Below are 24012 nucleotides of genomic sequence, written 5' to 3'. Positions count from 1 at the left end.
GAACAGTGCACTGCATTAGTGTTGTCTCACTTAACTACCATCCTGAGACAATGCACTGCATTAGTGTTGTCAGTCTCACTTAACTACCATCCTGAGACAATGCACTGCATTAGTGTTGTCAGTCTCACTTAAGTACCATCCTGAGACAATGCACTGCATTAGTGTTGCCAGTCTCACTTAACTACCATCCTGGGACAGTGCACTGCATTAGTGTTGCAAGTCTCACTTCACTACCATCCTGAGACAATGCACTGCATTAGTGTTGTCAGTCTCACTTAACTACCATCCGGGAACAGTGCACTGCATTAGTGTTGCCAGTCTCACTTAACTACCATCCTGGAACAGTGCACTGCATTAGTGTTGTCAGTCTCACTTAACTACCATCCTGGAACAGTGCACTGCATTAGTGTTGCCAGTCTCACTTAACTACCATCCTGGGACAGTGCACTGCATTAGTGTTGCCAGTCTCACTTCACTACCATCCTGAGACAATGCACTGCATTAGTGTTGTCAGTCTCACTTAACTACCATCCTGGAACAGTGCACTGCATTAGTGTTGCCAGTCTCACTTAACTACCATCCTGGAACAGTGCACTGCATTAGTGTTGCCAGTCTCACTTAACTACCATCCTGGGACAGTGCACTGCATTAGTGTTGCCAGTCTCACTTCACTACCATCCTGAGACAATGCACTGCATTAGTGTTGTCAGTCTCACTTAACTACCATCCTGAGACAATGCACTGCATTAGTGTTGCCAGTCTCACTTAACTACCATCCTGGGACAATGCACTGCGTTAGTGTTGTCAGTCTCACTTAACTACCATCCTGGGACAGTGCACTGCATTAGTGTTGTCAGTCTCACTTAACTACCATCCTGGAACAGTGCACTGCATTAGTGTTGCCAGTCTCACTTAACTACCATCCTGGAACAGTGCACTGCATTAGTGTTGCCAGTCTCACTTAACTACCATCCTGAGACAGTGCACTGCATTAGTGTTGTCAGTCTCACTTAACTACCATCCTGGAACAGTGCACTGCATTAGTGTTGCCAGTCTCACTTAACTACCATCCTGGAACAGTGCACTGCATTAGTGTTGCCAGTCTCACTTAACTACCATCCTGAGACAATGCACTGCATTAGTGTTGTCTCACTTAACTACCATCCTGGAACAGTGCACTGCATTAGTGTTGTCAGTCTCAGTTAACTACCATCCTGGGACAATGCACTGCATTAGTGTTGCCAGTCTCACTTAACTACCATCCTGGAACAGTGCACTGCATTAGTGTTGCCAGTCTCACTTAACTACCATCCTGAGACAATGCACTGCGTTAGTGTTGTCAGTCTCAGTTAACTACCATCCTGAGACAATGCACTGCATTAGTGTTGTCAGTCTCACTTAACTACCATCCTGGGACAATGCACTGCATTAGTGTTGTCAGTCTCACTTAACTACCATCCTGGAACAGTGCACTGCATTTGTGTTGCCAGTCTCACTTAACTACCATCCTGAGACAATGCACTGCATTAGTGTTGTCAGTCTCACTTAACTACCATCCTGGGACAGTGCACTGCATTAGTATTGCCAGTCTCACTTAACTACCATCCTGGAACAGTGCACTGCATTAGTGTTGCCAGTCTCACTTAAGTACCATCCTGAGACAATGCACTGCATTAGTGTTGCCAGTCTCACTTAACTACCATCCTGGAACAGTGCACTGCATTAGTGTTGCCAGTCTCACTTAACTACCATCCTGAGACAATGCACTGCATTAGTGTTGTCAGTCTCAGTTAACTACCATCCTGGGACAATGCACTGCATTAGTGTTGCCAGTCTCACTTAACTACCATCCTGGAACAGTGCACTGCATTAGTGTTGCCAGTCTCACTTAACTACCATCCTGGAACAGTGCACTGCATTAGTGTTGCCAGTCTCACTTAACTACCATCCTGGGACAATGCACTGCATTAGTGTTGCCAGTCTCACTTAACTACCATCCTGGAACAGTGCACTGCATTAGTGTTGTCTCACTTAACTACAATCCTGGGACAATGCACTGCATTAGTGTTGCCAGTCTCACTTAACTACCATCCTGAGACAATGCACTGCGTTAGTGTTGCCAGTCTCACTTAACTACCATCCTGGAACAGTGCACTGCATTAGTGTTGCCAGTCTCACTTAACTACCATCCTGGGACAATGCACTGCGTTAGTGTTGCCAGTCTCACTTAACTACCATCCTGGGACAATGCACTGCGTTAGTGTTGTCAGTCTCAGTTAACTACCATCGTTGTACAGTGCACTGCATTAGTGTTGTCAGTCTCACTTAACTACCATCCTGGGACAATGCACTGCATTAGTGTTGTCAGTCTCACTTAACTACCATCCTGGGACAATGCACTGCGTTAGTGTTGCCAGTCTCACTTAACTACCATCCTGGGACAATGCACTGCGTTAGTGTTGTCAGTCTCAGTTAACTACCATCGTTGTACAGTGCACTGCATTAGTGTTGTCAGTCTCACTTAACTACCATCCTGGGACAATGCACTGCATTAGTGTTGTCAGTCTCACTTAACTACCATCCTGGGACAATGCACTGCGTTAGTGTTGCCAGTCTCACTTAACTACCATCCTGGGACAATGCACTGCGTTAGTGTTGTCAGTCTCACTTAACTACCATCCTGGAACAGTGCACTGCATTAGTGTTGCCAGTCTCACTTAACTACCATCCTGGGACAATGCACTGCGTTAGTGTTGTCAGTCTCAGTTAACTACCATCGTTGTACAGTGCACTGCATTAGTGTTGTCAGTCTCACTTAACTACCATCCTGGAACAGTGCACTGCATTAGTGTTGCCAGTCTCACTTAACTACCATCCTGGAACAGTGCACTGCATTAGTGTTGCCAGTCTCACTTAACTACCATCCTGAGACAATGCACTGCATTAGTGTTGCCAGTCTCACTTAACTACCATCCTGGGACAATGCACTGCATTAGTGTTGCCAGTCTCACTTAACTACCATCCTGGAACAGTGCACTGCATTAGTGTTGCCAGTCTCACTTAACTACCATCCTGAGACAATGCACTGCGTTAGTGTTGCCAGTCTCACTTAACTACCATCCTGAGACAATGCACTGCATTAGTGTTGTCAGTCTGAGTTAACTACCATCCTGGAACAGTGCACTGCATTAGTGTTGTCTCACTTAACTACCATCCTGGAACAGTGCACTGCATTAGAGTTGCCAGTCTCACTTCACTACCATCCTGGAACAGTGCACTGCATTAGTGTTGTCAGTCTCATTTAACTACCATCCTGGAACAGTGCACTGCATTAGTGTTGTCTCACTTAACTACCATCCTGAGACAATGCACTGCATTAGTGTTGCCAGTCTCACTTAACTACCATCCTGGAACAGTGCACTGCATTAGTGTTGCCAGTCTCACTTAACTACCATCCTGAGACAATGCACTGCGTTAGTGTTGCCAGTCTCACTTAACTACCATCCTGGGACAATGCACTGCATTAGTGTTGCCACTCTCACTTCACTACCATCCTGAGACAATGCACTGCATTAGTGTTGCCAGTCTCACTTCACTACCATCCTGAGACAATGCACTGCATTAGTGTTGTCAGTCTCACTTAACTACCATCCTGAGACAATGCACTGCATTAGTGTTGTCAGTCTCACTTAAGTACCATCCTGAGACAATGCACTGCAATAGTGTTACCAGTCTCACTTAACTACCATCCTGGAACAGTGCACTGCATTAGTGTTGTCTCACTTAACTACCATCCTGAGACTATGCACTGCATTAGTGTTGCCAGTCTCACTTAACTACCATCCTGGAACAGTGCACTGCATTAGTGTTGCCAGTCTCACTTAACTACCATCCTGAGACAATGCACTGCGTTAGTGTTGCCAGTCTCACTTAACTACCATCCTGGGACAATGCACTGCATTAGTGTTGCCAGTCTCACTTCACTACCATCCTGAGACAATGCACTGCATTAGTGTTGCCAGTCTCACTTCACTACCATCCTGAGACAATGCACTGCATTAGTGTTGTCAGTCTCACTTAACTACCATCCTGAGACAATGCACTGCATTAGTGTTGTCAGTCTCACTTAAGTACCATCCTGAGACAATGCACTGCATTAATGTTGCCAGTCTCACTTAACTACCATCCTGGGACAGTGCACTGCATTAGTGTTGCCAGTCTCACTTAACTACCATCCTGAGACAATGCACTGCATTAGTGTTGTCGGTCTCACTTCACTACCATCCTGAGACAATGCACTGCATTAGTGTTGTCAGTCTCAGTTAACTACCATCCTGGAACAGTGCACTGCATTAGTGTTGCCAGTCTCACTTAACTACCGTCCAGGAACAGTGCACTGCATTAGTGTTGTCTCACTTAACTACCATCCTGGAACAGTGCACTGCATTAGTGTTGTCAGTCTCAGTTAACTACCATCCTGGAACAATGCACTGCATTAGTGTTGTCTCACTTAACTACCATCCTGGAACAGTGCACTGCATTAGTGTTGCCAGTCTCACTTAACTACCATCCTGGAACAGTGCACTGCATTAGTGTTGCCAGTCTCAGTTAACTACCATCCTGGAACAGTGCACTGCATTAGTGTTGTCTCACTTAACTACCATCCTGAGACAATGCACTGCATTAGTGTTGCCAGTCTCACTTAACTACCATCCTGGGACAGTGCACTGCATTAGTGTTGTCAGTCTCAGTTAACTACCATCCTGGAACAGTGCACTGCATTAGTGTTGCCAGTCTCACTTAACTACCATCCTGGGACAATGCACTGCATTAGTGTTGCCAGTCTCACTTCACTACCATCCTGGGACAATGCACTGCATTAGTGTTGTCAGTCTTACTTAACTACCATCCTGGAACAGTGCACTGCATTAGTGTTGCCAGTCTCACTTCACTACCATCCTGAGACAATGCACTGCATTAGTGTTACCAGTCTCACTTCAGTACCATCCTGGAACAGTGCACTGCATTAGTGTTGCCAGTCTCACTTAACTACCATCCTGAGACAATGCACTGCATTAGTGTTGCCAGTCTCACTTAACTACCATCCTGGGACAATGCACTGCGTTAGTGTTGTCAGTCTCACTTAACTACCATCCTGGGACAGTGCACTGCATTAGTGTTGTCAGTCTCACTTAACTACCATCCTGGAACAGTGCACTGCATTAGTGTTGCCAGTCTCACTTAACTACCATCCTGGAACAGTGCACTGCATTAGTGTTGCCAGTCTCAGTTAACTACCATCCTGGAACAATGCACTGCATTAGTGTTACCAGTCTCACTTCACTACCATCCTGGGACAATGCACTGCATTAGTGTTATCAGTCTCACTTCACTACCATCCTGGAACAGTGCACTGCATTAGTGTTGTCAGTCTCACTTAACTACCATCCTGGGACAATGCACTGCATTAGTGTTGCCAGTCTCACTTAACTACCATCCTGGGACAATGCACTGCATTAGTGTTGCCAGTCTCACTTCACTACCATCCTGGGACAATGCACTGCATTAGTGTTATCAGTCTCACTTCACTACCATCCTGGAACAGTGCACTGCATTAGTGTTGTCAGTCTCACTTAACTACCATCCTGGGACAATGCACTGCATTAGTGTTGCCAGTCTCACTTAACTACCATCCTGGGACAATGCACTGCATTAGTGTTGCCAGTCTCACTTAACTACCATCCTGGAACAGTGCACTGCATTAGTGTTGTCTCACTTCACTACCATCCTGGAACAGTGCACTGCATTAGTGTTGCCAGTCTCACTTAACTACCATCCTGGAACAGTGCACTGCATTAGTGTTGCCAGTCTCACTTAACTACCATCCTGGGACAATGCACTGCATTAGTGTTGCCAGTCTCACTTCACTACCAACCTGGGACAGTGCACTGCATTAGTGTTGTCAGTCTCACTTAACTACCATCGTGGAACAGTGCACTGCATTAGTGTTGCCAGTCTCACTTAACTACCATCCTGGGACAATGCACTGCATTAGTGTTGCCAGTCTCACTTAACTACCATCCTGGAACAGTGCACTGCATTAGTGTTGCCAGTCTCACTTAACTACCAACCTGGGACAGTGCACTGCATTAGTGTTGCCAGTCTCACTTAACTACCATCCTGGAACAGTGCACTGCATTAGTGTTGCCAGTCTCACTTAACTACCATCCTGGGACAGTGCACTGCATTAGTGTTGCCAGTCTCACTTAACTACCATCCTGGAACAGTGCACTGCATTAGTGTTGTCTCACTTAACTACCATCCTGAGACAGTGCACTGCATTAGTGTTGCCAGTCTCACTTAACTACCATCCTGAGACAATGCACTGCATTAGTGTTGCCAGTCTCACTTAACTACCATCCTGGAACAGTGCACTGCATTAGTGTTGCCAGTCTCACTTAACTACCATCCTGAGACAATGCACTGTGTTAGTGTTGCCAGTCTCACTTAACTACCATCCTGGAACAGTGCGCTGCATTAGTGTTACCAGTCTCACTTAACTACCATCCTGGAACAGTGCACTGCATTAGTGTTGTCTCACTTAACTACCATCCTGGAACAGTGCACTGCATTAGTGTTGCCAGTCTCACTTAACTACCATCCTGGAACAGTGCACTGCATTAGTGTTGTCTCACTTAACTACCATCCTGGAACAGTGCACTGCATTAGTGTTGTCAGTCTCACTTAACTACCATCCTGGAACAGTGCACTGCATTAGTGTTGTCTCACTTAACTACTATCCTGGAACAGTGCACTGCATTAGTGTTGTCAGTCTCAGTTAACTACCATCCTGGAACAGTGCACTGCATTAGTGTTGTCTCACTTAACTACCATCCTGAGACAATGCACTGCATTAGTGTTGCCAGTCTTACTTAACTACCATCCTGAGACAATGCACTGCATTAGTGTTGCCAGTCTCACTTAACTACCATCCTGGGACAATGCACTGCATTAGTGTTGCCAGTCTCACTTAACTACCATCCTGGAACAGTGCACTGCGTTAGTGTTGCCAGTCTCACTTAACTACCATCCTGGAACAGTGCACTGCATTAGTGTTGTCAGTCTCACTTAACTACCATCCTGGAACAGTGCACTGCATTAGTGTTGCCAGTCTTACTTAACTACCATCCTGGGACAATGCACTGCATTAGTGTTGCCAGTCTTACTTAACTACCATCATGGGACAATGCACTGCATTAGTGTTGCCAGTCTCACTTAACTACCATCCTGGGACAATGCACTGCGTTAGTGTTGCCAGTCTTACTTAACTACCATCCTGAGACAATGCACTGCATTAGTGTTGCCAGTCTCACTTAACTACCATCCTGGGACAATGCACTGCATTAGTGTTGCCAGTCTCACTTAACTACCATCCTGGAACAGTGCACTGCGTTAGTGTTGCCAGTCTCACTTAACTACCATCCTGGAACAGTGCACTGTATTAGTGTTGTCTCACTTAACTACCATCCTGAGACAATGCACTGCATTAGTTTTGTCAGTCTCACTTAACTACCATCCTGAGACAATGCACTGCATTAGTGTTGTCAGTCTCACTTAAGTACCATCCTGAGACAATGCACTGCATTAGTGTTGCCAGTCTCACTTAACTAACATCCTGGGACAGTGCACTGCATTAGTGTTGCCAGTCTCACTTCACTACCATCCTGAGACAATGCACTGCATTAGTGTTGCCAGTCTCAGTTAACTACCATCCTGAGACAATGCACTGCATTAGTGTTGCCAGTCTCAGTTAACTACCATCCTGGAACAGTGCACTGCATTAGTGTTGCCAGTCTCAGTTAACTACCATCTTGGGACAATGCACTGCGTTAGTGTTACCAGTCTCACTTAACTACCATCCTGGGACAATGCACTGCATTAGTGTTGCCAGTCTCACTTAACTACCATCCTGGAACAGTGCACTGCATTAGTGTTGCCAGTCTCACTTCACTACCATCCTGAGACAATGCACTGCATTAGTGTTGCCAGTCTCACTTAACTACCATCCTGGAACAGTGCACTGCATTAGTGTTGCCAGTCTCACTTAACTACCATCCTGGAACAGTGCACTGCATTAGTGTTGCCAGTCTCACTTCACTACCATCCTGAGACAATGCACTGCATTAGTGTTGCCAGTCTCAGTTAACTACCATCCTGAGACAATGCACTGCATTAGTGTTGCCAGTCTCACTTAACTACCATCCTGGAACAGTGCACTGCATTAGTGTTGCCAGTCTCACTTAACTACCATCCTGGAACAGTGCACTGCATTAGTGTTGCCAGTCTCACTTAACTACCATCCTGGAACAGTGCACTGCATTAGTGTTGCCAGTCTCACTTAACTACCATCCTGGAACAGTGCACTGCATTAGTGTTGCCAGTCTCACTTAACTACCATCCTGAGACAATGCACTGCGTTAGTGTTGCCAGTCTCACTTAACTACCATCCTGAGACAATGCACTGCATTAGTGTTGTCAGTCTGAGTTAACTACCATCCTGGAACAGTGCACTGCATTAGTGTTGTCTCACTTAACTACCATCCTGGAACAGTGCACTGCATTAGAGTTGCCAGTCTCACTTCACTACCATCCTGGAACAGTGCACTGCATTAGTGTTGTCAGTCTCAGTTAACTACCATCCTGGAACAGTGCACTGCATTAGTGTTGTCTCACTTAACTACCATCCTGAGACAATGCACTGCATTAGTGTTGCCAGTCTCACTTAACTACCATCCTGGAACAGTGCACTGCATTAGTGTTGCCAGTCTCACTTAACTACCATCCTGAGACAATGCACTGCGTTAGTGTTGCCAGTCTCACTTAACTACCATCCTGGGACAATGCACTGCATTAGTGTTGCCACTCTCACTTCACTACCATCCTGAGACAATGCACTGCATTAGTGTTGCCAGTCTCACTTCACTACCATCCTGAGACAATGCACTGCATTAGTGTTGTCAGTCTCACTTAACTACCATCCTGAGACAATGCACTGCATTAGTGTTGTCAGTCTCACTTAAGTACCATCCTGAGACAATGCACTGCAATAGTGTTACCAGTCTCACTTAACTACCATCCTGGAACAGTGCACTGCATTAGTGTTGTCTCACTTAACTACCATCCTGAGACTATGCACTGCATTAGTGTTGCCAGTCTCACTTAACTACCATCCTGGAACAGTGCACTGCATTAGTGTTGCCAGTCTCACTTAACTACCATCCTGAGACAATGCACTGCGTTAGTGTTGCCAGTCTCACTTAACTACCATCCTGGGACAATGCACTGCATTAGTGTTGCCAGTCTCACTTCACTACCATCCTGAGACAATGCACTGCATTAGTGTTGCCAGTCTCACTTCACTACCATCCTGAGACAATGCACTGCATTAGTGTTGTCAGTCTCACTTAACTACCATCCTGAGACAATGCACTGCATTAGTGTTGTCAGTCTCACTTAAGTACCATCCTGAGACAATGCACTGCATTAATGTTGCCAGTCTCACTTAACTACCATCCTGGGACAGTGCACTGCATTAGTGTTGCCAGTCTCACTTAACTACCATCCTGAGACAATGCACTGCATTAGTGTTGTCAGTCTCACTTCACTACCATCCTGAGACAATGCACTGCATTAGTGTTGTCAGTCTCAGTTAACTACCATCCTGGAACAGTGCACTGCATTAGTGTTGCCAGTCTCACTTAACTACCGTCCAGGAACAGTGCACTGCATTAGTGTTGTCTCACTTAACTACCATCCTGGAACAGTGCACTGCATTAGTGTTGTCAGTCTCAGTTAACTACCATCCTGGAACAATGCACTGCATTAGTGTTGTCTCACTTAACTACCATCCTGGAACAGTGCACTGCATTAGTGTTGCCAGTCTCACTTAACTACCATCCTGGGACAGTGCACTGCATTAGTGTTGTCAGTCTCAGTTAACTACCATCCTGGAACAGTGCACTGCATTAGTGTTGTCTCACTTAACTACCATCCTGAGACAATGCACTGCATTAGTGTTGCCAGTCTTACTTAACTACCATCCTGGAACAGTGCACTGCATTAGTGTTGTCAGTCTCAGTTAACTACCATCCTGGAACAGTGCACTGCATTAGTGTTGCCAGTCTCACTTAACTACCATCCTGGGACAATGCACTGCATTAGTGTTGCCTTCTCACTTCACTACCATCCTGGGACAATGCACTGCATTAGTGTTGCCACTCTCACTTCACTACCATCCTGAGACAATGCACTGCATTAGTGTTGTCTCACTTAACTACCATCCTGAGACTATGCACTGCATTAGTGTTGCCAGTCTCACTTAACTACCATCCTGGGACAATGCACTGCATTAGTGTTGCCAGTCTCACTTCACTACCATCCTGGGACAATGCACTGCATTAGTGTTGTCAGTCTTACTTAACTACCATCCTGGAACAGTGCACTGCATTAGTGTTGCCAGTCTCACTTCACTACCATCCTGAGACAATGCACTGCATTAGTGTTACCAGTCTCACTTCAGTACCATCCTGGAACAGTGCACTGCATTAGTGTTGCCAGTCTCACTTAACTACCATCCTGAGACAATGCACTGCATTAGTGTTGCCAGTCTCACTTAACTACCATCCTGGGACAATGCACTGCGTTAGTGTTGTCAGTCTCACTTAACTACCATCCTGGGACAGTGCACTGCATTAGTGTTGTCAGTCTCACTTAACTACCATCCTGGAACAGTGCACTGCATTAGTGTTGCCAGTCTCACTTAACTACCATCCTGGAACAGTGCACTGCATTAGTGTTGCCAGTCTCAGTTAACTACCATCCTGGAACAATGCACTGCATTAGTGTTACCAGTCTCACTTCACTACCATCCTGGGACAATGCACTGCATTAGTGTTGCCAGTCTCACTTCACTACCATCCTGGGACAATGCACTGCATTAGTGTTATCAGTCTCACTTCACTACCATCCTGGAACAGTGCACTGCATTAGTGTTGTCAGTCTCACTTAACTACCATCCTGGGACAATGCACTGCATTAGTGTTGCCAGTCTCACTTAACTACCATCCTGGGACAATGCACTGCATTAGTGTTGTCAGTCTCACTTAACTACCATCCTGGGACAGTGCACTGCATTAGTGTTACCAGTCTCACTTAACTACCATCCTGGGACAGTGCACTGCATTAGTGTTGCCAGTCTCACTTCACTACCATCCTGGGACAATGCACTGCATTAGTGTTGCCAGTCTCACTTAACTACCATCCTGGAACAGTGCACTGCATTAGTGTTGCCAGTCTCACTTAACTACCATCCTGGGACAATGCACTGCATTAGTGTTGCCAGTCTCACTTCACTACCAACCTGGGACAGTGCACTGCATTAGTGTTGTCAGTCTCACTTAACTACCATCGTGGAACAGTGCACTGCATTAGTGTTGCCAGTCTCACTTAACTACCATCCTGGAACAGTGCACTGCATTAGTGTTGTCTCACTTAACTACCATCCTGGAACAGTGCACTGCATTAGTGTTGTCAGTCTCAGTTAACTACCATCCTGGGACAATGCACTGCATTAGTGTTGCCAGTCTCACTTAACTACCATCCTGGAACAGTGCACTGCATTAGTGTTGTCTCACTTAACTACCATCCTGGAACAGTGCACTGCATTAGTGTTGTCAGTCTCAGTTAACTACCATCCTGGAACAGTGCACTGCATTAGTGTTGTCTCACTTAACAACCATCCTGGGACAATGCACTGCATTAGTGTTGTCAGTCTCACTTAACTACCATCCTGAGACAATGCACTGCATTAGTGTTGCCAGTCTCACTTAACTACCATCCTGGAACAGTGCACTGCATTAGTGTTGCCAGTCTCACTTAACTACCATCCTGAGACAATGCACTGTGTTAGTGTTGCCAGTCTCACTTAACTACCATCCTGGAACAGTGCACTGCATTAGTGTTGTCAGTCTCACTTAACTACCATCCTGGAACAGTGCACTGCATTAGTGTTGTCAGTCTCAGTTAACTACCATCCTGGAACAGTGCACTGCATTAGTGTTGTCTCACTTAACTACCATCCTGAGACAATGCACTGCATTAGTGTTGCCAGTCTCACTTAACTACCATCCTGGAACAGTGCACTGCATTAGTGTTGCCAGTCTCACTTCACTACCATCCTGAGACAATGCACTGCATTAGTGTTGCCAGTCTCAGTTAACTACCATCCTGAGACAATGCACTGCATTAGTGTTGCCAGTCTCACTTAACTACCATCCTGGAACAGTGCACTGCATTAGTGTTGCCAGTCTCACTTAACTACCATCCTGGAACAGTGCACTGCATTAGTGTTGCCAGTCTCACTTAACTACCATCCTGGAACAGTGCACTGCATTAGTGTTGCCAGTCTCACTTAACTACCATCCTGGAACAGTGCACTGCATTAGTGTCACCAGTCTCACTTCACTACCAACCTGGGACAGTGCACTGCATTAGTGTCACCAGTCTCACTTCACTACCAACCTGGGACAGTGCACTGCATTAGTGTCACCAGTCTCACTTCACTACCAACCTGGGACAGTGCACTGCATTAGTGTTGCCAGTCTCACTTAACTACCATCGTGGGACAGTGCACTGCGTTAGTGTTGCCAGTCTCACTTAACTACCATCCTGGGACAATGCACTGCATTAGTGTTGCCAGTCTCACTTAACTACCATCCTGGAACAGTGCACTGCATTAGTGTCACCAGTCTCACTTCACTACCAACCTGGGACAGTGCACTGCATTAGTGTCACCAGTCTCACTTCACTACCAACCTGGGACAGTGCACTGCATTAGTGTCACCAGTCTCACTTCACTACCAACCTGGGACAGTGCACTGCATTAGTGTCACCAGTCTCACTTCACTACCAACCTGGGACAGTGCACTGCATTAGTGTTGCCAGTCTCACTTAACTACCATCGTGGGACAGTGCACTGCGTTAGTGTTGCCAGTCTCACTTAACTACCATCCTGGGACAATGCACTGCATTAGTGTTGCCAGTCTCACTTAACTACCATCCTGGAACAGTGCACTGCATTAGTGTCACCAGTCTCACTTCACTACCAACCTGGGACAGTGCACTGCATTAGTGTCACCAGTCTCACTTCACTACCATCCTGGAACAATGCACTGCATTAGTGTCACCAGTCTCACTTCACTACCATCCTGGGACAGTGCACTGCATTAGTGTCACCAGTCTCACTTCACTACCATCCTGGAACAATGCACTGCATTAGTGTCACCAGTCTCACTTCACTACCAACCTGGGACAGTGCACTGCATTAGTGTTGTCAGTCTCACTTCACTACCAACCTGGGACAGTGCACTGCATTAGTGTTGCCAGTCTCACTTAACTACCATCGTGGGACAGTGCACTGCGTTAGTGTTGCCAGTCTCACTTAACTACCATCCTGGGACAATGCTCATGCTATACCTACATGTTACACTTATATAATCTCACATTCAGTTCTCTTAGATTTCCTCCCTACTGACATCACTTCACTGCACCCACTGTCAATCTCCAACGTGTTAAATTACGGACTTGCTCTAAGGCCGGTACTACAATCAGTCACTGTCTAGTACCATGATCCAGTATATCCGTTACACTGTTGTATTATGTTGGATATGAAAGTAACATAGGGCCGCCCCTCTTTTCTCCACCTCACTTTTTTCCGTCACACTGTTCGCGTCAACAGCTCGTCACTCACATTCTTAACTAACCTTTTGCAATAACCCATTTACATTCGCAGAACTAGGAAAACCTTAATTTATAATATGTGCTGTGACATCTCTCTGTATTCATAGATCTGCAGCCTGATGTTGTAACTTGTAACTGTACCTTTACTTCTGCTCTTTGATGAACATAGACCGGTCTAACAGCAGCAATGAGACACAATGTACATTGCCTGGTGTGAAAACAATCTTCAGGGTTGTTGACTGCGCGGTTTGAACTCGCCATCTCTCAAGTGGAAGCTAACAACTAGGAGACGCTAATTTACTCTATAAATCTAGTACAAAAGTTGTGTTCTACCTTTGAAAAAGCCTGGAAATCTGATGTAAAAAACTGTGGAAGCAGATTTGATGATAGCCGGGCTGAGTGGGCCACTGACCTCCTGAGGTGAAGTTGGCAGGTTTCATGCTGGCTCAGTCCATTAGTGTTTGAAGGCGTTCAAGTAGTGTTCGTAGAACTCAGCTGGTCAACATTCCAGTGCCTTGGTGTCTCGGTAACCATCAAGGTAGTTAGTAGGGAATTCTTTCATTGTGTCTCTTCAACTTAGAATCTGCTTTTCCACCAAAGTAAATCACATCTGTTAAATGTAGTTATGTGTTGTGTGACAGTGAAGAGGATCACACGGGATTCCTTTTCTCCTTTTCTGTCTTTTGTTCATAGTCTACAACACAGCATGGAAATTGAAATGTAAAATGGAATGACCACACACAATTGTTTCAAGAAACTGTGCTGTTCTATGTATTACCACCATAATGCTCTTCAAATAACTGAAGAATATCTATAACCATCCAAAAGTAACAGCGCTGGTACACCTCTAAGCTGTTACAACATCACCATTTGTGCCTGTGCTTAGGCTAGCTGCCATGTTCCCTTGTGCGTTAGCCAATAAGGAACTCGCTACTGTTCCGTTGGACAGTTACTTTCTGAAACTGCTAACTGTGAGTGAACAATTCCCATCCAACTGGCCATGTCGGCGAGCACTCTACCAGTCACTTGGAACTCTTGCCCGTTTGATGGCAGCGCTGCAGTAACGGTGCAGAACTAACCCACTAGTCCGATAGGAGGTTCGAACCTGAAATATTGTGCCTGTTGCCAGCATTGATAGTGCTTCACAATGCTCAGCATGGTAGGTCTTAGGTTGAAAACAAATTGAAATTGTGTGTTTATTGATGTATCCAATGTGTGTATGTTTTTCCTCAATTGGTCACTTTCAGAATCCCTCTCCTAACTTGTTATGTTTTTTCACTATTGGTGAAGAGCTTCTAATGACATTAGTACTTTTCATTTTGCATAGGATGGTGAACAATGTGACATCACTGAAGAATTAAATAGGTGAGTATTCACACTGTGGAAATGTAACCGCTTGGTTGAGACGAGATCTGTTCTGTGATTGGGCAAATTTGACTCTGTAGTGGGTTTTGTACATTTTGAAAATTCCTACTTAAATTTTTCATGTTAACATCGATGCCTGTACTTGTAGACCTGTTGTGTCAAAAAACCAGTGTGAAAGTCTCCGCGTCTTGATCTCGACCGTTCACGATGAAGGCTTCTACAATAATGAAGGTTGAATTTAGACGTTAGTAATACACCAGGCGGTACGCAGCTGGCGGTATAACCGGTGTACACACATGACTCTGACACAAGCCTGGAATGAAACATATGGTGACGGGGAATTTGGAAAACATCGAAACAAAACAATGATAGTGAAGGGAACCACGTATTACTTAATTGATAGCCAGTGTTCCTGTTGAAAATGTTAGTATTACTCATATAATCCTGGACCTGTAGTGTCTAGTGTGGGTTAGAGCTCGAGCATCTTGGAAGGTGACGATAGAGAGTGCTCAGCTATTGTTGATTTGTCTGGATGGCTGATACGGAGATTTCTGTGGCTGTTCCTTGATGCGAGTCTCAATGGACCGGCATGTTTGGCCAGTATATACCTTTCCTCAAGTACAGGGAGTTTTGTACACCCCAGGGTGTAATGGAGGGACAATTTGTCCTTGCCTTTACCTAAACTGTAGGCAATTTTTGGAGACGGTGCCTAACATGGTTTTAATATTGTGTTTGCAATTCGGTCTGTGGTCTTACGGATGTAAGGTAGGTAGGCAGTTCCCTTCATTGAGATGCAGGACTGTATGAACTTGATTTTGAGTATGTCCATCTCCTCTTGGATATTTGATGGCTAACAAATTCTTACAATGCTACAAAAAGAAAGATGTTCCACCTATTCAATACAATAATACTGTTGCACGAATCAATGTAGCAACATATTTAATTTGTTATGGGACTGGTTTAAACATATGTCCATGCCTACACAAAAATGGCAAGAAGTCAACACAATTATAACACTTACGACACTTTTCTTGAATTAAAAATAGAAGTTTATGTAGAGGTTCTTGAGCACTTTTGCTGATCTTGAGGTTAAAAAATGATGCAGTATAATTCACAATTGTTGTTATTCAAGGAATAAAATTTGCTGCCAGGTAACAAATTATATGATTTTGTTTTAGTACCGTACTGCAAAATGTGGATAGTGGTATATATAAAACTCCTAGAATATGAGATTATGAGTACTGATATGGATTTTATGAGATCTAAGGAAAATAAAATAAATTAAAAGTGAAAAATGGTAAGGTAAGTAATATTATGAGGCTCACTTTAATTTAGCCTTGTCATGAAGTACAAGAGGATGTAAGAACCAGAAATTGAATATAGGTAGGTGATAGGAGGGGGTAAGGGAGTAAAAGGAGTAGTTTAAGGTGGGTCAGGGGGGGTGTTGTGGTAAGAGCAAGTACGGTAGCATGAGAAGGTGTTGTGCATTACGTGGAATATTGAATGCCTACTGGTCAACTTGAAGCTTTTGAAAACTAAGATAAGGAAGTCAAACAGAATGTTCAGTTTTTCAGACAAATGATTAAGGTTTTGGTTAGGATTAAAATATTGATCAAGGTGTATTAAACAATTTTCAGTGATATCAAGAAGAGGGCCTTTTTTCAGGGTACTGATAATTTCAATGTCTTGATCTAACATAGTGAAATGATGTTTTATGTCTTGCATGTGTTGCCCTGTTGCTGAGAATTTATTGTATTTTATCGCATTAACATGTTCTGAATATCTAATTTTGAAGCTGCGTCCAGTTTGTCCAATTTAAGAAGAATCACGTGTTGGATTTAAAACAGTATATGCCAGATTTTGAAAATATATTAGTTCTGTTTATAGATTTGGAGTCATAAATTACATCCATGTTTCTATTGTTAGTTTGAAAGGAAATTTTGGAATTATGTTTTTTGAAGATATTGGCAATGCAGTAGACGTTTTCATTGAAAGTGAAGGTAGAGTAGGCTGCTGGTTTAGGATTGTCATTTGATAGTGTTGTATTTGTTTGATGATTAAATTTATTGATTATTCGTTCAATAAAAAATCCACTGTAACCTTTAAATTTAGCGATGGAACGTATGATATTAAGTTCTTTATTTAAATTTTCTTTAGATAAAGGTATTTTGAAAGCGCAGTTAACCATACTGTTGTAGGTGGCACATTTATGTGATTGTGGGTGTGAGGAATCTTGTCTTATGGTAATAGCTGTTTGTGTGGTTTTCCTATAAATCATATAAGATAAAGAATAAGGTAATCTGCTAATTGTTATATCTAGAAAGTTGATTGAACTGTTGGATTCAGTTTCAAGTGTAAATTTAATATGAGGATCAATCTTGTTGAGATTATTAAGAGTAGAGGATGCATTAATAATCCTGTCATCTAGAATTACCAATGTATCATCCACATATCTTGTCCAAAAAAGTATATTCTTGAAATTATCTTTGTTATCAATAAAATTGTGTTCTGGATAATCTAAGTATATCTCTCCCAAGATCCCTGATGCTAAATTTAATGGTTACAGCAGAATTTTTATTGAACGAAGAATCAATAAATGGGGCAAGATAAGCGCTTAGCTACAAACAACTTAACTTTCCAGGTGAATTTAGAAATACGAATTTTGACAAAGATGAAACCTAAAATTTCCAAGGGAGATGAGTTAGCCTAAATGCATTGAACCGAGGACGAACAATAATCAGAAAATTTACAAACAGACTTGAATTTAAAATACCAGTCTGCCGAAAAAATAGAACAAACACTCCCAGAATCTAATAGAGCCTCGTCATCGGCGGTGGCTGTTGTGCTTCTTCAAGAAACTGAACTCGGAAGGCGACCCATTGCTTATGCTTCTAGGACACTATCGGCTCAAGAAGCCAAGTATTCCATCTATGAACTCAGGGGTTTCGCAGTCTTATTTGCACTAGAGAAATTCTGCCTCTATCTGGAACAAGTCAAGTTCGACTTGGAAACAGATAACCAAGCCTTAAGTTGGGTCTTAGCTAGGCCGCGTCATACGGGTCGTATAGCCCGATGGGCCATCAGAATTTCGGCCTTCCAATTTGATGTTAGGCACATTAGAGGATCGGAAAATGTTGTTGCGGATGGATTAAGCCGAATGTTTGCTCATGATATGAAAACCTCTGAACAGGAAGATAGTTCTTCTATTCCCACGCCAATACTTTCAGGTGTAAGTGCCATTCTAACTGATACCCCCATGTTGTTTAGAGATATTGAAAAATATCAATGTGAAGATCCTGTGCTGACCCCTATTACGGAAACACTTTCCTCTGGGGAACATGTCGTCCCTTTGTATTGAGGAATGGGCTTTGATGTTGCCCGTCGAGGCATGATCAAAAGATGAAAGTTGTGGTTCCAGCTGTTCTTGTACCTATGATCTTCAAGTACTACCATGAGACCCCATTAGGGGGTCATTTAGGCAACTTCAGAACTCGAAAAAAGATCCAAGAGATGTTTATCTGGAAAGGTATGGATGGTGAAATTTGAGAATTAGTAAAAGCTTGTAAATCTTGTTGGCGTAGTAAGCCCACCTTGTCCACTAAGCTAGGTCTACTATCTTCTCATCAAGTGTTGCGCCCCATGGAACGCCTTTGTCCCATTGGATTTAATCAAAGGGCACTTGTTACAGAGATGTTCCATAGACCCACACGCATAGCACTTACAGTTGGTGAAAGTTCGGCGAGGTTGAGGCCGAGAGTTACTCGAAGATGGAGGGGGCTCCTCAGCGACTCGTAAGGTGTCGGCATACCTAATTTCTTCCGCTGAGACCGCCATAGCCTCTAGTTCAGCAAAAGTTTGAGGACACGGCGCAAAACACAGATATGACCTGTAGGGAGGGGAAATGCCTTCCACAATGGCCTGCACAATTGGATCTACTGGGAAATGAAGAGCATATACCCTAGTGTAGAACTGAATGTCCTGGATGAAGTCGGCAAGATTTTCATCCAGTCACTGTACTCTGTAATAGTACCTTTGAATTACTGATGACATAGCTCGAACCAGAATGAAATTAGGAGATGGGCGTGGAAGTCTTCTATGGATGATTGTTCAACTATTGCTCTGACTATCTTGTCCGTGAGGACACCAATGGAGTAAGGGTAAATAATCTGAAGAATTTGAGAAGGGGAAAGAGAAAACACTAGAGTGTGATCTTGAACTCGACTAAAATTTTTTAAAATGAGATGACATCGTTAGTAGAACTGATCGAAAATTTAGAAATTCCCCTAAGCAACATAGCGAAAGGATGAGGCGAACTACTAAAGCCCGGTGACATAACAGGTAATGGCCTAGGGGGTGAAGAAGCGTCAGACACAGCATTATTTAGAAAGAAAGGTGGAATGGATGTACGACGCTCTGGTTCATTTCCTAATGGGGGAGAAGTTCGTTGAGTTGCCACGGATTTTCTACCTTCTTCACCCTTGGAAGAATCTTCCGCATTAGCTATGTTTACAATAGTGGCTTGGTCAGTTTTGGGAGTAGCTGTCCCAGTTAACAAAATACTAACTTTACTGGACATTTTTGATAGATGATCAACTAAATTACTCGCCTCCTTAGCATGCCCTTCCTTTAATTTTAAGAGACAATAGCTCGCTAACTCTATTGTAAAAATTGAACAATCTAGCCTGTACTCTTTTAAGTTGGTTTGGAGATGGATCAATTACTTCAAAAAAGCTAACTCAGTAGTGTTGTCCGTGATAGTGGAGAGAGCCTCATCAATGTCCTCTCCCAAGGTTGGGATACAAATTGGTATCTCTAATGACTCTTTCATTTTGGTTGTATCTGCCGCAACTGTGCCTCCAGATTGAACATTTCTAATAGCTAATTCATAAATCAATTCCTCCTTGCGCAAGTAGCCGGGATGGAGGACTTCGCGAGGGCTGGACATGATGACAGAAATTTATAAATTTGGAAAAGAGAAAAACATTCCAGCTGCTGAGAAATTTTTTACAGTATAAATCAAATCCAATGTTTAGCCGTCGAAAGGGGCTTAATTGAGACCCATTCAACCACATTCTGCTACCACTTGTTTTGGGGTTACCCATGGAATGCAGAGGTAAAAGAAGGTGCCGGGGTGAATGGGTCTAACTACTAAGTCAAGAAAGAATTTAAACTGAAATGGAAGGTTATATTTCAAAAAGCAACAAGTTAACAAAATTCTCACTTAGTAAGATAACAATGACATAGCAATTTAAAAACAAGACTTAGAAAGGTCCAAGATTTCAGAATATTCATGCTCTTGGGCTACAAGCTCTTAGTTTTACAATTTTTGAGTACCCAGTTCAAAATTACAAGAGAGTACAATACGAGGGCAGAAATCCCTCAATGGCTCCCAACTCACAATACCAAGCCTTCAAAAGGCAATTTGAGAAAGAGCTAATAGGCTCTCAGTTTTCAAGCCAATTCAAGGCAACACCAAAAATATCTTACACGTTTTTGGCCTTCCATGGCCTAGCTCACAAACTGAAACGGGTATCTTGTACACAACCTAAAGGGCCTCCGTGTAAAAGAAATAATAGTTAAATAAATGGCCCGGACACAAAATGAAAGGAGGCGAATACTTGCACTCCTAGATGTGAATTCTAAAACCTAACGGGCACTAGACCGATGAAACAGGGGCTATTCCCAAACTGCTGAGGTGACTCATAGAAGAATAAATGAAGACATTAATGAAAGGAAGAAAACCAGTTACAAAATGTAGTCACCTCAAACCAGTATGAAGTGGAGCTTGAGAGGGTACATCAATCTCTATCCCCGCTTTACAGTTAAAGATTTATGAAATTTTTACATAAGCTGGCAGAAATTACATTTTCAGAAAGTAGGTTACCTAGTTAAAGTTTCAGACCTCCCCCTCGGGTTAAACTGCAGAGCTAGCAAGAAGTAAAGATGTTAAGTGGCCATACCTTGCGGTATACTGCTGTCTGATGAAAGAGGCACCTCCCGCCTCCTGCTTGACACACACACACACACTGACATGTTGATCAAATGGCCAAGAGACGTGAAAATCCGCACTTTATATACCCTCGGGGAAAGTTGGAGACCTTTCTCACTTTATTGGACAGTTTCAAAGTTACACTCAAAATGGAGGAAGAAGCCTGTGATAGGCGAAAAATTAATTACAGAAATTCGTGATTGGCTAAATTCAAAACTGGTGGAAAGAAAGGATAAATATTGCCAACCCAAAAATGAATGAACGAAGTTTAGTAAAGAAAAACTTATGAATACAAAACTTCCTGAAATCAAGGTTCTTCCACTTCGCACCAGGGTGCATGATCATAGTTTATGAGCAGTGACATCTGTTGAAGAAAGTTCAGACTTCTTGATAAAGGGCTAACAAAAGAAGTAGAAATTCACAGAGTACTGGAAACTTCACAATAACAAATTTACATCAAATTACTGTAGTGACGACATCTTCTGAGCAAACGTTTAAGTAGGTCCAGTTTTTAATTTCACTGTTTCTTCTGTAGAGGAGTTCTTTTGGGCACAAGTTTTAAATGTGTGGCTTAGAGGTGTACCTCGTAGTACAAGTACCACCATGCGAGGAACACCATGGATCTATTTGGCAGCCATTTTTAGTAGCTCTGAGTGAGGAACTCCATGGGTATACCTTTATGGGAAGAACTGCATGGGTCTGCATTGCTTATGTATAGTAACCTTATGCAAGGAACACCATGATTCTCCATGAGCTGTGATTAGTACTAACATAGGACAAATATCGTGGTTCAGTTAGTTTTATTATGAGGGGCCCGTTTAGAGAACAAACATCAACCCAGAAAATAAGGCATTGTGATGGTTTTGGATTCATGGTCATTTCTTCATCTTCATTTTTTTTAGATTCGAATCAGTGGATACATTTTGAAGTTTTAATTAACATTTCATTTCATTCCTCATCGTATCATTAGGGCCTGATGATCTAGCTGTTAGGTCCCCTACATGATCAGTAACTGGATATACAGAGCAGAGAGAATGTGAACACGGTAGACCTGTAGTAGTTTGACAAGCGTTGCCAGGACCGCATTTCTACTTTACACTTTTCTTGTGCAGATTTAACTTGGACTGCCGTGATTCTGTACTTCCATGTTTTAGGAATATTTTAAGATAGGTGGTAGGATATACGGTTGCCTCTTAAGAGGGATTTGGGGGCATTTTAGTTTAAATCCTCATTAATATTTTTGTTTTTCTCATTTTTCTTGTACCTCAACTTCCACTGCTGTGTAAGCTAACAGTCCAATATCTGTAAAGCCAGCGGCGATTAGTACTTTAAATATGTTTTCAGTTGATGTAGAAAGGACATATCTCTGATAACCAATAACCATCAGAGCATTATTGTCTTGTGACCTCCAGCTAGGGGTGATTGCAGTAAACATCATCAGCTAAGTCATTGTGTGGATAACATTTATACAAAATAAAATACTGTACTCCATATTGGTAGAACTAGTCCTGGTTCGAGGTCTGCTCAGACTACATCATTGCAATTATTGAAGGCCTTTCTGACACAAACAAAGCAGCCCTGGCCTAGAAAGCCAACAGCATTGACCACATGTCACCTCTTAACATGTAGTGATCACTAGCTGGGCTGGATGTCATCAGCTAGGCGCATTGACCACACGTCACATCATAACCTGTAGTAATCACTTGTTAGGCTGATGTCATCAGCTAGGCGCATTGACCACATGTGATCTCTTAACCTGTAGTAATCACTTGCTAGGCTGGATGTCATCAGCTAGGCGCATTGACCACATGTCACCTCTTAACCTGTAGTAATCACTTGTTAGGCTGGATGTCATCAGCTAGGCGCATTGACCACATGTCACCTCTTAACCTGTAGTAATCACTTGTTAGGCTGGATGTCATCAGCTAGGCGCATTGACCACATGTCACCTCTTAACCTGTAGTAATCACTTGTTAGGCTAGATGTCATCAGCTAGGCGCATTGACCACATGTGATCTCTTAACCTGTAGTAATCACTTGTTAGGCTGATGTCATCAGCTAGGCGCATTGACCACATGTGGTCTCTTAACCTGTAGTAATCACTTGCTAGGCTGGATGTCATCAGCTAGGCGCATTGACCACATGTCACCTCTTAACCTGTAGTAATCACTTGCTAGGCTGGATGTCATCAGCTAGGCGCATTGACCACATGTCACCTCTTAACCTGTAGTAATCACTTGTTAGGCTGGATGTCATCAGCTGTGTGCATTGACCACATGTCATCTCTTAACCTGTAGTAATCACTTGCTAGGCTGGATGTCATCAGCTAGGCGCATTGACCACATGTCACCTCTTAACCTGTAGTAATCACTTGCTAGGCTGGATGTCATCAGCTAGGCGCATTGACCACATGTCACCTCTTAACCTGTAGTAATCACTTGTTAGGCTGGATGTCATCAGCTAGGCGCATTGACCACATGTCACCTCTTAACCTGTAGTAATCACTTGCTAGGCTGGATGTCATCAGCTGTGTGCATTGACCACATGTCATCTCTTAACCTGTAGTAATCACTTGCTAGGCTGGATGTCATCAGCTAGGCGCATTGACCACATGTCACCTCTTAACCTGTAGTAATCACTTGCTAGGCTGGATGTCATCAGCTAGGCGCATTGACCACATGTCACCTCTTAACCTGTAGTAATCACTTGTTAGGCTGGATGTCATCAGCTAGGCGCATTGACCACATGTCACCTCTTAACCTGTAGTAATCACTTGTTAGGCTGGATGTCATCAGCTAGGCGCATTGACCACATGTCACCTCTTAACCTGTAGTAATCACTTGTTAGGCTAGATGTCATCA

General features: G+C 43.5%; 2 protein-coding genes across 2 annotated transcripts in view; one reads left to right on the top strand and one right to left on the bottom strand.

Moving 5' to 3' along the window:
* LOC136875818 (oocyte zinc finger protein XlCOF6) overlaps positions 1–24012 on the bottom strand; it is a 299457-nt gene that overhangs the window by 44746 nt on the left and 230699 nt on the right. The gene's annotated exons all lie outside the window — the stretch shown is intronic.
* The window catches only part of LOC136875817 (gastrula zinc finger protein XlCGF8.2DB), a 157246-nt gene that overhangs the window by 104300 nt on the left and 28934 nt on the right, over positions 1–24012 (top strand). The window contains exon 4 of the mRNA XM_068228186.1: positions 15125–15162. Coding sequence (XP_068084287.1) covers positions 15125–15162 — 38 coding nt within the window. The remainder of the gene's footprint in view (positions 1–15124; positions 15163–24012) is intronic.

The sequence above is a fragment of the Anabrus simplex genome, chromosome 6 (genome assembly GCF_040414725.1).
Source record: "Anabrus simplex isolate iqAnaSimp1 chromosome 6, ASM4041472v1, whole genome shotgun sequence".
Classification (NCBI taxonomy): Eukaryota; Metazoa; Arthropoda; class Insecta; order Orthoptera; family Tettigoniidae; genus Anabrus; species Anabrus simplex.
This window is presented reverse-complemented; position numbering and strand designations above follow the sequence as displayed.